The following is a 23,984-nucleotide window of genomic DNA, read 5'->3' as shown; positions in this document are numbered from 1 at the left end:
CGGGTGGCCATTTGTAGTTCCTTCGCTCAGCATGCAGGCCTCCACTGGCTTCAACAGCTGCTCAGCTCCCAGGAGTTGCCTCCTGAGGAAGCACTTCAGGCAGACCACCTGGAAGCCATCATAGCATATGGAGCAGACGCTCTATATGACATTCTGAGAGTCTTGGCCAGATCTATGGTTTCTGCAGCCTCGGCTAGACGGCGGATTCTTCTTCCAAGTCGCAGCTGGGATCCCTACCCTTCAAGGGCAAGCTACTATTTGGGGAGGATCTGGACAGGATTATCAAGTCCCTCGGAGAGAATAAGGTACACAAACTGCCAGAGGATCACCCTCGTTCTTCTAGGTCATTTAAATCCACTAGAAGCCGATTCAGGAATCAACGTCGTTTCCGCCAGGCAAGGACTGCAGCCCCTCGTCAGCCGTCCTCTCAATCGCAATCCTGGATTCAGTCCTTTCGTGCCCGAAGACAGCCCCGCTCTGGTCCGGCCCAGGGGACATCCTCCAAGTCTTCACAATGAAGCTATGCCGGCCCACTCCCCTATCCCCAGGATAGGGGGACGTCTCTCCCTTTTCTACGATGAGTGGGTCAACATCACGTCAGATCAGTGGGTCCTGGATATTCTAAGACAGTGTTTCTCAACCTTTTTTCTGTCAGGACACACCTGACACATGCATGACACACTGACCCATGATCGTCACGGGGCTAGATGTAAAAGTACAGTTTGCATCCACGGGAAGCCCCCTGACCCACAATAATAGATGTAAAGCAGAATTATGACATTCCCCATACAACTCACCCTACAAAAAAGATATTCTGGTTCTGGTGTCATCTCAGTAACAGCAACTCAAACTCCTTCTACTTCCAGGCTCAACAGCCCTACTTATGAAAAGACAGCAGTTTATCACCAATGCATGCCCTCTTGAGAAAACACAACAAATAAGACTGATACAAACGCTTACATGCTAGTAAAATATCATCTCGGTAACAGACACAGAACTGACCTAACATACTCCCAGGATCTGTAGTAATGCACATAAACTAATCAGCACACAGTTACACCTGTATTATGGAATACACTCAAACAGGAGCAACCCTATCTATGAAAAGGCAACACTACAAATATTAAATCAGGCCCTAAAAACCAATACACCTCTTATTAGGAAAACAGAACTAGCAAGCAGCTAAAGATCCCCACACAGAAATAATTGTAAAACTATACTAATAAGCAGAATAAATGTTTCAAGACAGCTATGAACAGAATAACATCCAACAATTAAAAACTTATAAAAACTATTAAACATTCTCCAAATACCAATAAACTATTTCAAAAAAGCAGACATCACATAATATTAAATAACTAAAATGGCAATCAAGAAAAATAAACTTTAAAAGCCACCTTTACTTACCCCCTCCAGCAGCTCTCCTACTTCCCTTCCATGCAGGCCGTGGCACACACCAGAAGCAGCAGTAGAAGCTAAGCTTATGGTCCTCTTCCTTAGTGCCCATGTCTCTCACACACACCATACCAGTCATGCCCCATGACCAGTTTCTGTCTCTCACACACCAATCATCTCCCAAACAGTCTTTGACACACACACACCAGTCACCTTCCTGAACAGTTTCTCTCATGCCATACACATACACGCAGGCTTCCCACTCCCTTGTTCTACATACATATATGGGCTTCTCACTCTCATAATCACTTTCTTTCTCTCTCTCACACACACCAGTCACCTGACCTCTCTCATGCATACACACACCCACACAGGCTTCCCACTCCCATGTTCTCTTTCAGATATACATGCTTCTCACTCCCATGCTGTGTCTCTCACACACCCAGGTTTCTCACTTCCATGCTCACTCTTCACATGCACAGGCTTCTCATTCCCATAATCACTTTCTCTGTTACACACACACACCAGTTTCTCTCTCATTTCCATGCTCACTCTCCACGTGCACAGGCTTCTCATTCCCTGAATCACATTCTCTCTCTCACATTCACACACACCAGTCTCTTTCTCTCACACACACCGTCTCCTTACCAACCAGTCTCTCTCTCTCATGCATGCACACACACACACACAGGCTTCCCACTCCCATGCTCTCTCATAATCAGGCTTCTCACTCCCTTGCTTTCTTTCACACACACCCCCTCCCCCCCCAAACACCAGGCTTCTTACGCTCATGCTTTCTCACATACTCAGATTTCTCACTTTCATGCTTTTTCTCTCTCTCATACACACACACACACAGTCACCTCCCTAACTAATGTCTCACACACACATCAGTCATCTCCCTGAGCAGTCACTTTCATTGCCTCTCACATATACACACACAATCACACACAGGCTGGCTGCTTCTCTCTCTCACTTCCTCCCCCCCCTCCCCCGAGCACAAATGGTAGCTGCAGCAGCCTCTTCCTCCAGCCCCCGCAGGCCAATAAAGAAGAATCCCATCGGCCGCGGGAGACTCATGCTGCTGTCTCCTTTCCCGATTACCGGCTGCTTCGATTGCTCGGGGCCGATACTGCTGCCGCCATTTTTCCCACGCGGTATGGCTCTTTCTCCTTCCCGCGCACCGCGTATCACTTCCTGTTCCGGGTCGGGGGGGGGGGGGGGGGGGCGCGCGGGAAGAAGAAGAGGCAAGCCGCGGGGGCCACAGCTTCTTCTAGCACCGCTGCCGTTCCCACTGGGCTTGAATGTACTGATAGCCCGGTGGCAACGGCAGCAGGGAAAGAAGAGCAGCGGGAGAGACCGGGAGCACGCGACACACCTGCCGGTGCTTGGCAACACACTGGTGTGTCACGACACATCGGTTGAGAAGCGCTGTTCTAAGACACGGCTACGCGTTAGAATTTGCTCGGCCACTAAGAGACAGGTTCCTCTTCTCTCCATGTGGCCCAGTCCAGAAACAACTCATAGTCCGGCAGACACTCGACAGGCTTCTGGCTCTTGGAGTGATTCGTCCAGTACCCCCCCCCCCCCCGGAAGTAGGCCGGAGACATTATTCGGTATACTTTGTAGTCCCCAAGAAGGAAGGTTCCTTTCGCCCAATCTTGGATCTCAAGATGGTCAACAGGGCCCTCAAGATTCCCCACTTTTGGATGGAAACCTTGCACTCCGTGATAGTGGCGGTACACTCCGGAGAATTTTTGGCCTCCCTGAATCTGACGGAAGCTTATCTACACATTCCCATCCTCCAAGCGCATCAGCGTTTTCTGCGATTCAAGATTCTGGGACAGCATTTCCAGTTCCAGGCTCTAACCTTTGGTCTTGCAACCACTCCTCGAACTTTCACGAAGGTGATGATAGTAGTAGCCGCCGCTCTCCAGAGGGAGGGAGTCTTGGTGCACCCATACCTGGACGACTGGCTCATTCGGGCAAAGTCCTCAGCCCAGTGCCACCGGGCGGTCGACAAGGTATTGACGCTTCTTCACTCCCTCGGTTGGGTGGTCAACTTCGCCAAGAGCAGTCTTGCTCCATCTCAGTCTCTGGACTTCCTGGGGGTGCATTTCGACACAGCGGTGGGCAAGGTGACTCTGCCCCCGGACAGGCTCATACACTCATAGTTCTGATAAAGCGATTCATCGGTCTCTCGTTTCCAAAGGTGTGGTGGAAGCCTGGGATCCATGGCTTCCACCATCAATCTGGTCCCCTGGGCGTTTGCACATGTGTCCCTTACAGCGCGCCTTGCTCTCCCGCTGGAAGCCGGTGTCTCGGGACTTCCAAGCCATCCTTCCTCTCCCACAGGGAGCCAAGGACAGTCTCTCGTTGTGGTTCAACCTATCTCATCTTCTCCAGGGTGTTCCTTTGGACATCCCGAAATGGGTAATAGTCACGACGGACGCCAGTCTCTCTGGCTGGGGAGCGGTGTGTCAGATGAGTTCTGTGCAAGGGAAGTGGACGCCGTCCCAAGCAACTTGGCCGATCAATCGCTTGGAGACCATGCTTCCTACCTCTTGTCCATTGTTGCACAGTCCGAATACTCTCAGACAATGCGACCACTGTGGCCTACATCAATCGCCAAGGGGGCACAAGGAGCCGGCATGTCTCTTGGGAGACAGACAGGTTGATGGCGCGGGCGGAGACTCACCTCTCCCGCCTAGCGGCTTCCCACATAGCAGGCGTAGACAACGTTCAAGCCAACTTTCTCAGTCAACATCTAGATCCCGGAGAGTGGGAACTCTGAGGCGGCGGTGAATCTCATGTTCCACAGTTGGGGGACCCCCCTACCTGGACCCAATGGCAAACTCCCGGAATGCCAAGGCAGCTCGGTTCTTCAGTCGCAGAAGAGAGTACGGTGAGGGAGTGGATGCCTTAGTCCTCCCCTGGCCCCGTCATGTTCTCCTCTATGTGTTTCCCCCTTGGCCTCTGGTGGGCAAGGTGCTCCGGAGAATAGAGTCCCACCAGGGCCCGGTAATTCTGGTGGTGCCGGAATGGCCCCGTCGCCCATGGTTTACAGACTTGATCAACCTCGCAGTGGACAGACCTCGTCTGGGTCACCTTCCACGCTTGCTGCGTCTGGGTCCGGTATCTTTCACCCAGGCCGATAGTTTCTGTCTTGCGGCCTGGCTTTTGAGAGGCGCCGGCTGAGACTGCGTGGATACCCAGAGGCTGTTATCTCGACTCTCCTCAAGGCTAGAAAGATGTCTACCTCCATCTCCTATATTTATTTATTTATTTATTTAAAAGTCTTCTATACCGATGTTAGTCGAAACATCACCTCGGTTTACATGGAACAAAAGCAACAGAAATTACAAGTAACAGGGGAAGGGTAAGGGGTACCTATATCAGGGTATGGAAGGTTTTTGAGAACTGGTGTGCCGCCATACCTGTGTCGCCACGGACCGCCTCGGTGGCTCAGATCCTATCTTTTCTTCAACAGGGACTGGACAAGGGTCTGGCCTACAACTCGCTGAGAGTGCAAGTCCTTGCCCTAGGCTCTCTACTTCATCAACGAGAGGGAACTTTCCTTTCCTCTCACCTGGATATCATCCAATTCCTCAGGGGGGTGAAGTACGTGAAACCCCCGATCCACGCTCTTTATCCTTTGTGGAGTCTCAATCTCGTTCTCCGAATCTTGGTCGGGCCACCCTTTGAACCCATGCGTTCCGCGACCCTCAAGGATATCACTCTCAAGACGGTTTCCCTGGTAGCTATCTGTTCTGCCTACAGAATCTCAGTGCTTCAAGCACTCTCTTGCAGAGAGCCCTACCTTAGTTTTACGGATTCGGGAGTTTCCTTGCGCACTTGTGCCTGCTTTTCTGCTGAAGGTGGTTTCCGAGTTCCACTTGAATCAGACGGTAGAGCTTCCATCCTTCTCAGCGGATGCATCGGCGGATCTACGCAAGCTAGATGTCAAGTGTATTCTCATTCGCTATCTGGAAGTCACTAATGATTTTCGCTTGTCTCTGGCATGGTCCAAAGAAGGAGGCCAAGGCGTCAAAAACTACCATTGCTTGCTGGCTGAAGGAGGCGATATTGGTGGCCTACATTGGGGCGGGTCGACAACCTCTGGCGGGTGTCAAGGCCCATTCTCTTCGAGCTCAGGCTGCTTCCTGGGCGGAGATGCAATCGGTCTCGTTCCAGGAGATTTGTCGAGCGGCAACTTGGAAATCGTTACATACCTTTGCTCGTCCTTATCGTCTACACATACAGTCGCCTACTTTTGGCTCCTTTGGCTCTAGGGTCATTTGAGCAGGACTTTCCGGGGCCCACCCTACGTAGGGAAGCTTTGGTACATCCCACTGTCTGGACTGAGCCTGGTACGTACAGGGAAAAGAAAATTATTCCTTACCTGCTAATTTTCATTCCTGTAGTACCAAGGATCAGTCCAGACGCCCTCCCTGTCTGTTTAATTGGGTTTGGGATTACCTCTCTGCTCAAATTGTTCTTCAGCGCCTTTTTTCCTTTGGCTGGTTAATGGATCATTCTGCAAGTTTGTTGTTTGACACTGTTTTGTGCCCACTGCACACTGTTATTTGTTACTTAATTCTGATGTTCTTGATCCATCCTGGTTTTCCTCTTTGCTTTGATATACTCCATACTGAGGATTAGTAGAGGGTGCACTACCTTATAAGGAAGCATCCTTCAACGTTTTACTTGACTCCATCTGCTGGAAGGGGGAGATAACCCACTGTCTGGACTGATCCTTGGTACTACAGGAACGAAAATTAGCAGGTAAGGAATAATTTTCTTTTACATTTGATGAAATGTTCTTTGACACAAGGACCTTACTTGATTGCGCACAGTAAGGAGGATATGGCATGACACTTTAATCAACCAAGAAAACTGCTGTCCATAGCAAAACAATATTAGGATCTCACATTAATTTGTGAAGAACCACTGCTTTAGATGGAATTTCTTCAAATGTGTTCCTAAAACAAATACTATTCTCACATGCAGATATATACATGTTTATGTAGCACAGTGTGTATGATTCATATTAAGGTTCCAGATCCTTTGTGTATTCCAGCTAATTCTCTTCTATAGTACAATCTGAAGGACTGGCACACCCTTCTGTTCACTAGTGATATATCAGTACAGGGTGTGAAGAGTTTACTGAGCCAAGGTTCTTGAGGCAGCGGCCTGGGCTCTTCAATACTACAGTGAGCACTAGAACTGGAGCATAAGACATCACGGGTAGGTAACTTTCAAGTTGTACATGGATAGTGGCTAAAGCTGAAAGACCAAGGGCATATGCAGGAACCTGGACTGACTCTGTAAAGCCTAACACATGCAATCATCAAAATTACTAAGCTGATGGCAGTCACAGACTCTGAAATAACAGGCACATGGTGAGAGACCAGTAAGAGCACAGCACTGACTTCCCTCACTGCCTCATCTACCGGTACTTTGTTGGACATGCTTCCCAATGTGTAAGACCATGAGAAGAGAAATGAATGGCCACAAGGCAGGGTTGCTGTCTGGTCCTGCATCAGTGCTATCAGGCCCAGGCAGGACAGAAGACAGATTGGGGATGATGGCAATGACTCAGAGTATGGGAGACTCAAAAAGCTAGTGGGAAAACAGAAGAGCGAAAGAAGGTACTAGAGAACATTGCATTAAGATATCTAAATAAAACAAAATATAATGACTATAACTTAAGGAAGAAAATCAGAGAACTAGATGAAAGGAACAAGGAAGAGGACAACAAAGAACAGAAACAAGAATACCAAACCATAGAAAGATCTGGAAATAGAAGAAATACCTTACTGAAAGGAAAATTGATTCTTACCTGCTAATGTCTGTTCCTGTAATACAGATCAGGCCAGACAAGTGGGTTTTATTCATCCCTACCAGCAGATGGAGGTAGAGAACAAAAAAAAACTTTGGGCACTGCCACATATATGAGAATGCCACCTGCAGTCCCTCAGTATTGATCGATACCAAAGCCAAGTTAATTAAACAAGTGGGCGAACTAAGCCCCTAGGTTGGATACCCCCAAACTGGATAGCCAAACTAAAAAACAAACTGTAAAACATGTGAAGAATCTCAACAAATCCAGGAAGCTCTGCTTTGCTAATAAGAACCCAGCAGCAGAACAAGCAGTCTTTCGGCATAGATCTCCAGGGTAGGCCTCTGGACTGATCTGTGGTATTACAGGAACGAAAATTAGCAGGTAAGAACCAATTTTCCTTTCCTGAACATACCCAGATCAGTCCAGAAAAGTGGCATGTACCAAAGCCCCTTTATACTGGGCGGGAACCTGAAAGACCCTCTCGCAGGCCACTCTCCCCAAAGGGTGCTCTCTCCGGGCCCGCACATCCAGACAATAATGCTTAGTGAAAATGTGAAGCGAGGACCAAACTGCAGCCCTATATATCTCCTCAGGAGACACCAGCTGACACTCAGCCCACAACGCCGCCTGAGCTCGCATCGAATGGGCTCTAAGCCCCATCGGAACCGCACAGCCCTTGGATACATAGGCAGCAGAAATAGTGTTTTTTCTTCCAATTCCTGGGATTCAACCCCAGATGGAACTGGCTTTAATTTTACTTTCAGCCATATAAGCTGGGGAGAAGAATTGAAAGCTGAGGCACCAGGGGTCTGTCTTCTCGGCAGCTGAATATTTCAGCTCTCACTTTCTTATACAGTATTGATATCACATTGACAACCCTCCTCAAGGGCACACAGAACAGCCGCCAGATCCCTAACATATGTTCTTTGAGCTAGTAGGTGCTGTTGCTGAGAGATGTCTATGATATTTTCAAGGAGGCTGAGAGTTACTACAACAGTACCCTCAGCCCTGTATGAACCAAGTTGCAAGATTGTGGGCTTGGAACTAAACCCATGTCTGCTGCAAGCTGTGTTTCGTAATTTATATCTAAAATTTCAGAATACATACCGTCATTTGGGTCCTGAAGAACAAAATGTTTTCCTTCTATTTCATCTAACACCTCAGAAAGAATTTCTGTCTGCCCTCTGGCAGACGAAGCTGCAGGAAAAAAAAATAATGCAAAATTAATTAATAAAGACAGTTTTCATTAAAGCAACACTGCCAGGTAGACATCTAAAAATTGCCAGAATGTCTTTCCCTACCCCAAATGAATTTTTTACATTTATTTCGTCTGAAGTTATTTTAGCATGTTGTCTTCTCTTGGTCATTCCTATTAAGGAAGCCTGGCAGCCAGAACTTACGTCCAAATAAACCCACCTGGGAGACACAGGCTCTGTGAGGCTGGTAGGAAATGCAAATATTCTATGCAACTCAAATTCAGTTACCACATCTCACTGAATGAGTCCAAAAGGTGCTTCATAAAACCACATTTTAATTTTTAAAAATCCACAAAAACTGGGCAATAAAGACATCAAAGCAAAAGTCTGTCAGCAGCACTCAGGAAAGGACACTTGTTCACAACTGGCTATAGCTAATCTTCACCTCCCCTAGAACCTTTTGTCAAGAATCAAATCATGATCAACCCACGCAGCTAAGAAAAATGATGGCTAATGCATATATCAAAAGTGTGCAGGATGACAGTTGGGTTCAGTGGCGCTATCCGAATAGCAGACACATTCTTGTACAACTGTAATGCAGGGGTAGGAAGACAGATTTTGAGCAACAGGGAAAATGTGAAAAGGTACTGGCTAGAGCTAAAACCAAAAATGAACACTGTATAAATTGTCAGACTCCCTGCTTGAGCATGGTTGGGACTCTGCGCTCCTACCTGATCGCCAGCTATGGATAAAGTTGCTGAAAATCTTTATTATCATCTTTTCAGGCCATGCTTCCTATTAACAGGTAAAGCCCCAGGATCTTTTTGAGGATGTCACCAGCACATCTCAACATTTCTCAACACCTGCTATACAGAAACACCCTGATTCACTTTTGGACCTCTCGTTTTTTTCAGGGATGAAGTTTCCTAGATCTTGCATCCTAATTTTATCATTTTTCTACTAAATGCACATGAGCCCCTGAAATGCCCTCTTGTGGAGATGCCATTTCGGAGTTACATAGGTCTGGGGTGCTATCGTATGTAGTAGTTCCGGACCCATCCACAGACTGTGAGGGATCAGGCTTTGGTACCCCCTTGGGCTTCTTTGCAATGATGGCACAGACAGGACTCTAGTTCAGGATGTGCAGCTCTGATGTGGCAGGCTGTGCAAAGAATGCCTTCTGAGCTTCTCGCCGGTGCCATTGTCTCTGTATATAGACGCACAGGTAACGCGTTTCAATCATGCGCGCAGATATGCACATGAGCTATGAGCGCGGCTGTGCGCTTGGTTGTGCGTGCGTCTACATTGTATGTGTACAAGTTGGGCGCATCGGCCATCCAGTCTGCCCTGCACGTACCACCGGTCGAGAAGGGAAGATGGTGCTGACACCCCCCGCGCGTAAGATGGCACCCCCGAGAGTCTCCACGTGTCTGGACCCCTGCACCGGATCGGGGCATAGCCCAACCTAGGCTGCTCAACCTGATTGGTGCTCCCTTTTTATCTCGCTGGAAGAAAAACGGAATCGGTACAGCAATCCGAGCCCCGGAGACCTTAAAGATTTCTGCTTACCTGGTCTCTGCGCTTACCGATCACTTGCTGAAACTGTCTCCAGCTGCGGGGGGAGAGGGCTTTACCTTTACCGCCGCGCTCGGTTGTGCACCCGCTGCCTTTCAGCCACTCTGGGGGCTAAGTCCACGCCAGGAACCGGCTACCGGACCAAGGCACACCTCTGAGGGATATCAAAAATCACCTCAGGAATTCTCAACTGGGGGAGAGGACTCTTACGTATCACCGCAGGAGAGCGGGGCTCGTTCTTTAAGGTAAAAAATGTTTCTTCTTTGCTGTAATTCTTAACACTGTTCTAGTGTGTTGGATAGTGTCCGCATCGGCTAGGAGACGGAGAGATACTGAAGAACAGAAGTCACTGCAGGGGTATATCTAGGGTGACGTCAGCTTTGAAATCTGACTCCGTCTCCCATCTGTTAGCAGAAGAGCACATAACCACTGGTCCTGAGTCCTTCTGGCTACACAAAAATGCACATATGTACATTGCCTCACACTCACAACTGGCCAAATTATATAGATAGAGACCTTCATTTTCAGTTTTTATTTTTCCAGGGAATTTATTAAGGTTTATTATGACAAAAACAAAAATAGGAGAAGACCAGTGGAAAAGGAGAAATATTCTTACCTATTAATTTCCTTTCCATTAGTCCTGCTACACTAGTCTAGTCACTGACAAGTGGGTTGTTTCCTCCTACCAGAAGATGGAGGCAGCAACAGTGTTTTCCTCACTACTACACAGGGGTGGTGCAGTATAGCAGGAATTCAGTTTACTTCTATCAAAGCTTAGGATCAGACCCAGGCATTTAAAACCCAGCATTCAACTGTTAAATGAACCTGAGAAATAAAGATTCTATGTGGCTTCCAATCTAAGTACAGTATAAAGGAAAAATAAAAATAGTCCAAGGAGAAACAACTATATACAGATAAGCAGAAAACAAACAAACCTAGGCTCTGAGATGGGACGGCCCTACTTCCCGGGAGAGTTCTGGACTGGTGTAGCAGGACTAATGGAAAGGAAATTAACAGGTAAGAAAATTTCTCCTTCCATCTTGTCCTGCTACACCAGTCCAGTCCCTGACATGTGGGAAGTATCAAAGTCCTACCTTTTCGGGTGGGCAGAATTGAGGGCCACCCTGAGAAGTCAAACACTAAGCCAAACCCGCCCTGGCTATAATGTCTAGCTGATAATGCTTCACAAATGAATGCAAAGAAGACCAAGTCACCAACCTACAAATGTCCACAGCCAAGAGCACCTGCAACTTCGCTCAAGACGCCAAAAGCACACTAGTGGAGTACGCTCACATAATCTGGAGGCCTTTGTCCCCTCCATACATAAGCCAAGATAATAGCTTCTTTTATCCAGTGAGCCAAAGTGGCCTTGGAGGCAGCCTCCCCCTTACGCTGCCCCCCCTCCAAACAGAACGCATTATCTGACCTATGAAAAGGCAATCATCTCTAAATGAGAAATTACTACTTATCTGATCATTTCCTTTTCTTTAGTATAGACAGTTCGATCAGGAACAAGTGGGTTATGCACTGAAGAGGGTTTGGGGATACAGTCCCTCCCTCAGAACTTCTGGAACACTAGCCTACCCTGGAAGACCTTTCCTATTCAAATTTTTTGGACAAGTTGGAAAAGCTCTTAAAATAAATATGCACAAGGACAAAGACTCGCACAAATGCTATGGGTCTCTTCCAAATTCTGGACCGCCAGCAGCTCTTCCAATCCATCGAATCAGCAGATGGAGACAGAGCAAAGATGATATCACCGTATACATACCCCATGCACTGATATCAGCCTACCAGTATTCTTTGCAAAAGCCTTCTGTAGACAGACTAACAAAACTTGATTATTAACAGATAAACCATTCTAGCATTCAGTCAACAGGAAAACACAGCTCAGACAGAGAATATATTAACACTAGTCCAGGGACTGGATGAACATTTACCAGTATTCCCTGGAAAAAGCAGCCACAAAGGAAGATAATAGCACAACTTGCCGCCAGTCATGGGCAGGAAGGTGGATCCACTTGTCTACACTAAAAGAAAAGGAAATTATCAGGTAAGTAGTAATTTCTCATTTCTTAGCGTTTGAAGAGATGAATCCAGAACAAGTGGGATGTACCAAAGCTACTCCTGTACAGGGTGGGTGGCTGTGTCCTCCTGGGCCTGCACATCCAGGAAAAGGTGTGTAAGGAGGACCACATTGCTGCATGGCAAATGTCAATGGAAGACAACAATCTAACCTCTGCCCATGACACTGCCGGAGCTCTAGTGGAATGAGCCCTAACTTAACTAGATAATGGCTGGTCAGCATCCATATATGCTGCCATGACTACCTCCTTAATCCAGCTAGCTACTGTAGCCCGCAAAGCTGGCTCACCCTGTTTATTTCCACCGTGGAGCACAAACAGGTGATCCGTCTTCCTGAGAGGTTTAGAAACCTCCAGATACCTCATGATATGTCTCGACATCCAAGGGCCGCAACAAGCAATATACTTCTGCATCTCTTTTCCTATCCTAAGATGACAGGAAAATGGGCTGATTCAAGTAAAATCTGAAACCACTTGGAAAAAAAGAAGGAACAGTATGCAGTTGTAACGCCCCCTGAGTCAATCGAAGGAATTGCTCCCAGCAAGACAAGACCTGCAGTTCGGATACTCTACAAGCCGAACTATAAAAAAAACCACTGTTTTCAAGGTCAGTAACCGCAAAGAGAGGTAATGTATCAGTCGAAAACTAGGGCCCACTAAGAAATCCAAAACCAGATTAAGACTCCACAAGGGCACCGGTAACCACAAAGGACGACAAAGATGTTTCACTCTTTTCAAGAACCAGGCCAGATCTGGATGAGCCGACAAAGGTCCACATTAACCTGACCCTTGAAACAGACAAGAGCCCCTACCTGTACCTTTAAAGAATTAAGGCCAGCCCTTTACTTAATCCATCTTGCAAAAATTCCAAAATGAGTGGGATCTTAATCGAACAAGGAAGAAACCCTTGATCTTCACTCCAAGCCTCAAACACTCACCAAACCCGCACATACGCTAAGGAAGTGGAGAACTTTCTTGCTCGCAGCAAGGTGGCAATCACCGCAGTACAATATTCACGCTTTAGAAACAAAGCCCTCTCAAGGGCCATACTGTAAGACAAAATCAAGATGGAACTTCGTGAAAAACAGGCCCCTGCCGCAGAAGTTCTCTGTGCAAAGTCGGAGGGGGGGGGGGGGGGCCGGGGAGTCCACCAGGAGCCTACACAGATCTGCATTTCATGGTCTCCTGGGCCAATCTGGTGACACCAGCACCACCATCCCCCTATGACTCTCGATTTTTTGAATCATCCTGCTCAACATAGGCCATGGGGAAAGGCATAATCAGCTCACCCTCTGGTCACTCCTGCATGAGGGCTTCAATCTCTGAGACTGAAGAAACGAGGAACCTTTCCAGGGTGACAAGTTGCTAGTAAGGTCCAGAAACAGAAGGCTTTAGCGATTCACTATCAGCTAAAATGCCTCATTTGACAATTTCCATTCTCCTGGATCCAAACTCAGTCTGCTGAGAAAGTACGCTCTTACATTGTCTTTTCCTGCAATGTGCGAGGTTGAGATCTCCTGAAGATGCATTTCCACCCATTCCATATGTTGTACTATTTCCTGCAACACTTGCTGGCTTCTGGTTCCTCCCTGCCGACTGATGAAAGCACTGTCGTTTATTTAACAATGTTTATATACCGATGTATCATGAGAACATATCAAATCAGTTTACACTAGTTAATCGTTGCATTGTCTGACATTATTCAGACCGCTTGACCCTGCAATTGATTGCCAAATTGTAAGCATGCCAATCAGACCGCACGGGCTTCCAGCTGATTGATACTCCAGACTCCTTCTACACTCCAGCACCCTTGCGCTGTCAGCTCCTGACAGTGAGCTCCCCAACCCTAGAGGCTTGCATCTGTCGTGAGTACTAGCCAGTCTGGTGAGCTTAGGGAAACCCCCTTTCTCAGATCTGCTTTTCTCCACTATTGCAGGAGAGTGCAGTCCTCCATCAGCAGGTGAAGTCGAGTTGAATAGTCCTGAGACTGTAGGCTCCAACGAGATAACAGGGTGCGCTGAAAAGAATGCATATGCACCATTGCCCAAGGCACCACTTCCAGGGTTACTTCCATCAATCCGAGCACCTGTAGATAGGACCACACTGTTGGATGTATTGTGTTCATCAATAGATGCAACTGCACCATCAACTTCTGAATATGACCCTCTGGCAGGAACACCCTGCTTCATGTTGAACTGAACACAGAGATACTCTGGTGACTGAGATGGCTAAAGACTGCTCTTAGCCAGGTTCACCATACATCCTAGCTCCTGCAACAAGAAGATCACCTTGCACGACACCAGGAAGCTCTCTTCCAGAATCTTGGCCCAAATCAGCCAATCATCCAACTATGGGTGGACCAGAATCATATCTGTTCTCAACTCTGCCGCCACCACCATCATAACCTTGGAAAAAGTTCTGGGTGCGTTGGCCAAACCAAAAAGTAGCGCTCGAAACAGATGATGCTCCAAAACCGCAAATAGCAGAAATAGTTTATGCTCTAGCCAAATAGGAATATGCAGGTATGCCTCGGACAAATCCAAGCAAGTCAAAATCCTCAGACTGCACAGCCAATATCACTGAGCACAAGGTTTCCATGCAAACACAAGTCACCCGCAAATGACTACTGACCCCCTTGAGATCCAGGATGGGACGAAGAGAGCCCTCTTTTCTTAGGCAGCACAAAATAAAAGGAATATCAGCCCGTATTTTCTTGAGATATGGGCACAGGAACCACGGCCCTCAGACTGAGGAGACTTGACAATGAACACTCCACTGCCTGCCTCTTCTGTGGGGAGGGGCAGGGAGACACCATGAATATGTCCCGAAGAACACTGCAAAACTCCAGGGCATAACCATCTCATATCTCCAGAACCCACTGATCTGATGTGATTTTGACCCACCTCTGATAAAAGAGAGAGGCGACCCCCTATCTCCTGTTCCCAGTCAGCACACCTTCACTGGGAGGCTCGGGGGTTCCACTACCTGAGTCTGCACCCCGACAGATGTCTGGGACGAAAGGACTGAGAATCAACTAGCTGATATTATTAAGGCACCTGGGTAAAATCATGTGATTTTGAAGTTATCTTGGTTAAAATTCTGATTTTTATTCAAAACTTTTGTTAAAAATTTTGTTTTTATTTAATGTTTTAAATAATTTTTAATATATTTATGTAAGGAGAAGATTAGACCTCAGCACCGGCAAAATAATTCTGTCAAGAGGCAGAAAATTTTTTTTGGAGCAGTGTTGGTACAATCATTGGTCTAAAGTCTACTCCTATTATTTTTTGTTTTCTATAAAATAAGTGTCATGTAGACTACAGTATCCTTGTAATCAAAGATTTTTTTATGTATATAAATATAAATTGCAGCACCGGTCAGAATCTTTCTTTAGAACTACTGACCATAATTTCTATGATATATGTAGCCTGAAGTTCTTACGGCTGAACAAGACAACTTCAGTTTTGTTACTGAAGCCGCCAGAACCGCTGCAATTTTCTGGCGTAAACCACCTACTGTTAGTAAAGTTGAGATTACTTGAAATACAGTCTCCGTTACAACTTCTCAATAACACTGACTAACTCAGAACAAAACAGTTTCCGGTGTTAGAACGACCCGACTGCAGAGACGCTCTTGTCCGACATCAAGCCAGCCCTGATGCAGGTTCCGAAACGTTGTCAACGTCGGGCGGCTTCCACTGAGAAATTGCAGCGGTCTTGGCGGCTTTAGTAAAAACTAAAGCGGTCTTATTTAGCCAAAAGAAAAATTTGGGCTACAAATATTCAGATAAGTTATTGTCGGGACATTAATGGTTTTACCATTACCTTAAAACAGTTTATCTGTTCTAATTGTCGGGCAGCATCAACTATCACCGGAAACTGTTTTGTTCTGAGTTAAAGTCAGTGTTATTGAGAAGTTGTAACGGAGACTGTATTTCAAGTAATCTCAACTTTACTAACAGTAGGCGGTTTACGCCAGAAAATTGCAGCGGTTCTGGCGGCTTCAGTAACAAAACTGAAGTTGTCTTGTTCAGCCGTAAGAACTTCAGGCTACATATATCATAGAAATTATGGTCAGTAGTTCTAAAGAAAGATTCTGACCGGTGCTGCAATTTATATACATAAAAAAATCTTTCCGATTACAAGGATACTGTAGTCTACATGACACTTATTTTATAGAAAACAAAAAATAATAGGAGTAGACTTTAGACCAATGATTGTACCAACACGGCTCCAAAAAGAATTTTCTGCCTCTTGACAGAATTATTTTGCCGGTGCTGAGGTCTAATCTTCTCCTTACATAAATATTAAAAATTATTTAAAACATTAAATAAAAACAAAATTTTTAGCAAAAAAGTTTTGAATAAAAATCAGAATTTTAACCAAGATAATTAAGATAACTTCAAAATCACATGATTTACCCAGGTGCCTTAATAATATCAGCTAGTTGAGTTTTGGTTGTGATTGTATTATACTAGCTAAATCCCTGATTCTCTTTGTATGAAAGGACTGAGACCTACCCAAAGGTTGCGCCCTCTGAAAGGCCACTCCTCTGTAGGGTTGAAAATGTTTGGATCCCCTAGGATGACCTCTCGTGCTAAAGGAGCATGGTGTCTGCTTCTTATCCTCCGGCAACCAAGGAACCTGGGACTCGTCCCCCTTATTGGCCATTTTCTACAATTCGTTCCCAAATAAGAGCAAGCATTTAAAGGGCAACTTCATAAGCTTAGACTTGGAGGTTGCATCAGCCAACCAATTTTTCAGCCATAACCGCTATTACAGTCTGCAGCATTTCCATTCAAAAACACAGGACCCACAGTGCTACATTGATCTTCTATAGATCGAGAATGGGCCAAAAAATGCCCTCCTTTTGGGGAACTATGAAGTACACCAAATATCTTTCTTTTCCTTACTCCTCTGGAGGAAATGTGACAACTGTATCCAGGCACCAAAACTACTGCAACATTTCCTGAACCGTCTCTCGCTTGACACGGGAGAATGGGACACCACGTAGGCTTACTTGACAGGGTGAGAAAATTCTAAAGCACAGCCATTTCTTATCACTGTCAGATCCCATTGATCAGATATGATATGGGTCCACTCCTCGTAAAGGAGGGTCTGGTGCCCCCCCCCCCCCTCCGATGGCTTCCAAGGAAGAGTGGACCAGCCTGATCTCATTGAGGCATCTTAATCCCTCAGATTCCTTAACCGGAATTGTCCTAGCAGGGTCTACGCATCCCCGAAAGGACTGCTGTCTCCCCAAGCCCTGCATCTCCTACCAAAGCCACAGAACTCCTGTTAGGGCAAAATATTTTCACATCTCAAACACGATATCTCGACGGGAAAGTCTTCCTTCCGACCTTCCTATTCTCGGGCAGCTTATTCCCTTTTAACTCTCGCAAATGCTTCATTAACTGCTCCAAATCCTCTCCGAACAATAGCTTTCCTTTAAAAGGAAGATTACACAGCTGCGACTTGGACCACCCATCCGAAGCCTAATTATGCAACCACAGCAGTCTCCGCACCACCACCACGGAAAACATATTCCTAGCGGACATCCTGATCAAGTTGTATAGCACATCTGCCATATTGCCACCCCAGTTTCCAACCGGGCCACATGATTGGAGCTGGAGGCAGCACCTGAATTCTTCTTCTGCGCCTTCTGCACCCTGCGCAAACAGGCCCTCTGCATCAGGCTACTACAGACCGCTGCCTGAAGGCTCAAAGCAGAGACTTCAAACATCCTCTTAAACAATCTTCAGCCTTCGGTCTTGGACGTCTTTCAACGTGGCAGATCCTGCCACCGGGATGGTCATCTTCTTGATCACTGCAGACACCGCTGCATCCACCTTTGGAAGCCTCAAAAGCTCCATCACCTCCGGCAAAGGGTACAACAGCCATAGCCCCTGCTATTTTAAGGCCCACTTCAAGAGTATCCCACTCCTGAATCACCAACTTCTTTACCTTCTTTAAGGAAGAGTCTTCGGAGGCCCATGCAGCCCATCTATGACCAGATTCACCCCCTCCTTGTCGGATTCTTCCTGTGTGACCTTGACTCCCAGTACCTCCAGCACATGGGAAACTAACTACCTAGGGTTATCTCCATCCGTGACAGGAACCTCCTCCACATCCTTATCCTCATCAGGTACAGCACCCACAGCTGCATCTCCAGAATCATCCACTGAATCATCTCCAGGATCATCCATCAAATTATCTCCAGGGTCATCCCCTGGCTCTGCCTGAAGACCGTCAGCACCCTCCGAATCCTCTAAGGACTCCACATCTCCACCCGATGGACGTCCCAGCCCCAAGAGGTGATATAGACCCCTTGACCTAGCCTTCGCAGATGCTCTAGGCTTCTTCGCTGGGCATTGAGACGTCTGGGTGGACGAACGCTTATTTCCTGCTCCTGTTTTGCAAGATAGGCCTTATGGAGTAGCAGGATGAAATCTGTGGAAAAATCTTAATAGTCACTAGACTCCCTATACACAGCCTCCTTACACAGCTCCCCTGCCCTCTTCTTGGTCTTTTACAGCACCCTGACACACCAGAGAGAGATGAGAACGGAATCCATGGGCTCCCCTTGCCACTGCCTGCCTTGCACCATGTGCAGAATATATGACCGCCGCCCCCTCCAGAGACAAAGGCAGCACACAATGAGGCCGCATTTAGATGCGATCTGTGCAAACCACAGGCTCTGCACACTTTCATGCTCACTGCAGGAGAGGGCATCACTTTAGTGCTTGCTGTGGTTGGCCCACTAAAAGAAAGTGTGCCGCGATTCTGGCTGCTTCCAACCAACACAGCCAAACAGCCCCTCGATTGTCAAGAAAACCCCAAGTGCTGCTGTGGAGCAGTGGGCGCCCTCTCTTACCCCGATCCAGGCCTGGATGCACGGATTCAGCAACTCACATAGTCCCGTTCTGCACTGCGCTTTTTTTTTTTTTTTTTAAGCAACAGTGCCCCCAAAAGAAGTCAAGAAAATAAATTATTTTCTGCTTCTGGTACTTCTGGCTGCTGGCTGGGATAAAGAAGGCATCAGAGAGGGCAAGAGAACTAGGACCCCTGGCTTTCACTCCCTTCTGGATGCTGAGGTTCGAGTCAATTCAGAGATCTCCAACCCCCTGCTTGCCCTGCTCTATCTGAGGGATGGTCCACTAAGGAACTTAACACCTCGGGAGCTTCCACAAACCCTCATGCTACTCTTCTTCTCCTTATTGTGTCTTTCTTTCTTGTTCTATTTTTTTTTGTTTTAACTCCAGATTGCAGGTTTGCACCTCTATCATCTGCTGGAGATAGAGAAATATAGGTGGCACTCTCAGTTATGTTGCAGTGCCAGAAAAGTTTTTATTCTGTTCCTCCATCTGCTGGTAGGGATGAAAAACCCACTTGTCTGGACTGATCTGGGGTATGAGAACAGGAGCAACCTCTAAACCCAACAACGGACTGTGGTATATTCAATCAGACTGGCTGCTGGTCATTCATGTGAAAAAATAAACAAGACCCTGCAAAGTCTTAAAGCAGAAAGCCAAAGGTCAGGCCCCGTTTTGTCACTCCTTTGGGACCCTGTCTGCAACACTGGAACAATTCCTTTGGGTCCCTGCTCGTCTCATCTTGCTGGAAGCTGTCTACAAGTTCTTCTGAGAGCTCATCTGAAAGTCTCTGGGCCTGCTGTCATTGATTGATAAGAGATGTCTCTGGACTACGTGGATGTCATGAATCTTTCCTATCTAAACCGTGAGTGTAGCTAAACTCCCTGTATGTCAATGGTCCTTGAGACCAGTCCTTGGCCTAGACCAGGGATTCCCAACCTTTTTGGGAGCGTGGACCCTTTTCAAGTTTCAAACTTTTTGTGGACCCCCCATATGCTTCTTCTTTCATTTTTACCTGCAATTATGTGCCATATATAGAAAAATTATTAATGTAACAAAAAAATTCATATGCACACCAGACATTCATAACATACAAAACTTATTAAATGTTTACTGATATAAACGGAATACAGCAATAAATGTTGAACAATGTACTCATATTCAGTAACTTATGTAGTAACTACAAGTACCCACAGAGCTGGATCTGGAGTGACTGGGGGGGGGGGGGGGGGAATAGACTGGTGGAGAAGGACAGAGAAATAGTGACTGGCAGGGTGGGAAAGAGAGAGACTGGCAGAGATGGACTAGTGGAGGGGGAGAGAGAGAGAGAGTGTGGTGGAGATGGATTGGAAGAGGGAGAGAGACTGGTGGGGATGGATGGTGGAAAGAGAGCAACTGGCAAGGCTGGACTGATGGAGGGTAAGAAAGAGTAACTGGCGGGGATGGACTGGTAGATCAAAGACAGTAAGAGTGATTGGGAATGGCAAAGGAGGGATATTTGAGATAGGCCCACATCACTAAGAGATGTGGAGAGAGGTTTGGTGCACATATTTCCCTCCCAGCCCCCACCCTGAAACATGGTATTTTTTGAAATTATTACTATTTTTAAAGAAAATCACCTGTAATAGGGAAATCACCGGGGTCCAATGACTTTTCACACCTGCCTGTTACCAAATTCCATATATGCAGAGACAGGACACCCTCGCTCATAAAGCATGAGGCAGTGCTATAACATTTTGCACCATTATTGCAAGGTGTTGGGCATGTATCTCGGTGGCATCTCTAGACAGAAGAACCTTCTAAGTAACAAAAGAATCCCTGGCCAATTTCAATCACTAAGTAAAACTACTAAAATTATTCAAGAGCATCAATCAAAAATTCTTCTATACAGGAGTGGAACAAATCCCAATATAAAACCTGCATCTCATGCTCTACAATACTCCGTGTTCACAGAAACTTCTCCAACAAAGGGTGCAGAGTATTTCCGTTTACCATTCACCATAGAAAAAATATTCAAACTGTGTGGTCACCTCAGTAACACAAACTCTCTCCACTACCAGGAACATTGTACAATACAAAATCCTGCAAAAAAATATACTCTGAGCCTACAGAAAAGCTGCCATACCATAACACACTATTGCCAGACTCAAAACAGTAAGAACCTTACCTAAGAAAAGGCAACACTGCAAATATTACAACAGGCCCTAAAACACCAATAAACTTCCTATTAGGAAAACAGAACACTTCCCTTTATAGAAACTACATTCTAGCAGAATGTCTCATCTAAGTCACACATTCAGAACGCAGACAGACCCTCGCCAAATACAAAATAAAGAGACCATAAAGTATAAATACAAACGTGCAGACAAAAACTGAACTGGAACCCACAAGAAGCCAGTCTCTGTATGCACTGCAACAATGGAAAAACAGAAACACCACTGTCCCTCATCAAATAGTATAATCAAGAAATATAAAATATCAATAACTGTAAAACCGTAATAAAAAAGAATTTCAAAATTGACAACCAATAATTTAAAACAAATTTTTAAATTTCCCAAATAATAAAATATTTCAAAATATCAAACAAATAGCCAATAATTAAAACTAATAATGATTTAAAATTTCCTCATGCTCCATACCTGGGCACTTTTGATTTCCAGTCACCCTGAGACTGCCATGGATAGGAGAGCTGGGAAGAAGGGTTCACAAACTTTCTCCTGTCTTTCATACACTCCCCTCACACACAAATGTACCCTCTTCTCATACACACATGCTCACACACACAAGCACTCCCTCTCATACACACATGCTCACACACACATGCACTCCCTCACACACAAGCACTCCCTCACACACACAAAAGACCCTCTTTCATACACACATGCTCACATTCAAATGTTCCTCTTTCTCATTCACACACACAATTTTATATATACAAGCTCCCTCTCTCTCTTACCCATCCTCTCATCTTTTTCCTGGAGTCTGCAGGGGAGAGAGGGTTCCGCGGCCTGCTCCTCACTCAGGCTGCTGGACTTCCAGTGGCCTCCTCCACACTGGCCACATTGATATGGGGTGTGCTAGTGGCCCCTTCACACTTTAGCCATTGGCGACATGGGGTATGCCGCGGCCCAGCGGCCTCCTTCCTTCTTCAGCTGCCAGCAAGATGGGGTGCGCCGGTGGCCCAGCAGCCACCTTCCCTCTTCTGCCACTGGCTAGATGGGGTGCACTGACAGCCCAGCGGCTACCTTCCCTCTTCAGCCGCTGGAGAGATGGGGTGCAATGGCAGCCCAGCGGCCACCTTCCCTCTTCAACCGCTGGAGAGATGGGGTGTGCCAGCGGCCTAGCTGCCTCCTTCCTACTTCAGCCACCACGAGATGAAGTCTGGTGGTGGCCTGTGGGTCTCTTCTTTGCGCAAGCTTTTTTCTTCTTCCAAAGCTCGCGGACCCCCTATTATGGTCTGGCAGACCTCAGGATGGGAACATGTGGCCTAGACCAATGAGACCCTTCCAAATGCCTGCACATGACTACCACTCATAAGTAAGACCAGGATAGCTGTCTCTTTTACGCTGGGTATTTAGATTACAATGTATATGGAAAAGGAAGGTTGATACTAAATTGGCAAAAAGTGATTTAAGGCACTTTTGAATCTAGAATGATTTATAGGGGTTATGTAACAATCAAAGCAATGTCTAATGCTATTGTAATCTATTGTGAACTATTGCATGTCACAAGAAAACTCCTAAAAGAAAAAACATAAGTGTAAAGAAGTCTAATCTGAGACCTTGGGCAGTATTTTCTGAAGTCTAAACAATTTCAGATATCTTTACGCATATCAGCCCTAAAATGTTCCAATACATAGTTTATTTTAATATAATAAATGAAATATTTTATACTCTAGTCTCAATCTTGTGGAAAACAATTTGCGTAAATATATTAAATCTATCCATGAAGTGATTACTGATGAAAAGAAAAATATCAAATTAAGGATTTCATAATATGAAATATGCTATTTAATAAAATATGAGCGCTGAGTAATGTATTTTGATAGAACAACGAGAATATTAATACGCAGGCATGAGCATTTAAATTAGGTCTGTCCTAAATGAACTCCACTTCCTGAGAAAGAGCACGAGACTCAAAAAGGTGTCAGGCTCTTCTGCTGCATTTCCATGTAACAGGCCTTTTTAAAAGTTAAGAGAGGCAACCTTTGCATTGGCCAGCACAAAAAGATTAATGCATTTTGGAGCTGCCAAGTTTCCTTCTCTGTTTCAACCCCATGCATTTATAAATTCCTTAGACTTCTTTCCTTATCCCCTGCTGTGTAGTTACCAGCATCCCACATTTCAGAATGCAAAGGGAGAAGTGGCTAAAATTGGAAAATCTGATGAGGAATAAACTAGTAGCCATATTCAAACCGGATCCACCGAAATCAGTAAAAAAATATATTTTTTTAAATACTAAGATACAGGGATAAAAGAATCAGTTTACTTAACCATGTGTTTTTTTCAAAGTTTACCAAAACATTTGAATCTAGAATGATTTATAGGCGTTGCGTAACAATCAAAGCAATGACTAATGCTATTGTAATCCATTGCTGCTTTAAGAAAATCTAATAAGTAACATTAATAAATGCATTTTATAGATGTAATTTAAGATAAATGCAGACCTACCAGCTTTATAAAATATTCCAAGGAGGTGATCAAACGTTGCAAAGCTAGGTTCTGAAATTTATATAAAAGAGAGGGAGAAAGATTATTGTAACTAAAGACAACATTTTAGCCAGAAGCTACACTGCTAAATATGTGGCATAAAGTATATATGCAGAAGCCAACTTATTACCACTAAATAAGTATTGGGCTGGGACCAGCCCAGTGGCCCTGGGCTTCATTCCCAGGTCAGATTTTCCATTCCCTGTTTCGGCTGGGGATACTGTGAAGAAGGCATTCAACACCACCAGGGAGGAAATGAAGGGAAGAGAGGGAGTCTCAGCCATTGTTCAACAGCAACAGCTAATGTCC

General features: G+C 45.8%; 1 protein-coding gene across 2 annotated transcripts in view; it reads right to left on the bottom strand.

Annotated features, from left to right (window-relative positions):
• Nucleotides 1–23,984, bottom strand: part of PTCD3 (pentatricopeptide repeat domain 3) — a 189,088-nt gene that overhangs the window by 37,029 nt on the left and 128,075 nt on the right. For both annotated transcript variants that reach the window (XM_029592766.1, XM_029592767.1), the window contains 2 exons: nucleotides 23,637–23,687; nucleotides 8,348–8,437 (listed from right to left, as the gene is read on the bottom strand). In XM_029592766.1, the coding sequence (XP_029448626.1) occupies nucleotides 8,348–8,437; nucleotides 23,637–23,687 (141 nt within the window). The remainder of the gene's footprint in view (nucleotides 1–8,347; nucleotides 8,438–23,636; nucleotides 23,688–23,984) is intronic.

Source organism: Rhinatrema bivittatum, chromosome 1, assembly GCF_901001135.1.
Source record: "Rhinatrema bivittatum chromosome 1, aRhiBiv1.1, whole genome shotgun sequence".
Lineage (NCBI taxonomy): Eukaryota > Metazoa > Chordata > Amphibia > Gymnophiona > Rhinatrematidae > Rhinatrema > Rhinatrema bivittatum.
This window is presented reverse-complemented; position numbering and strand designations above follow the sequence as displayed.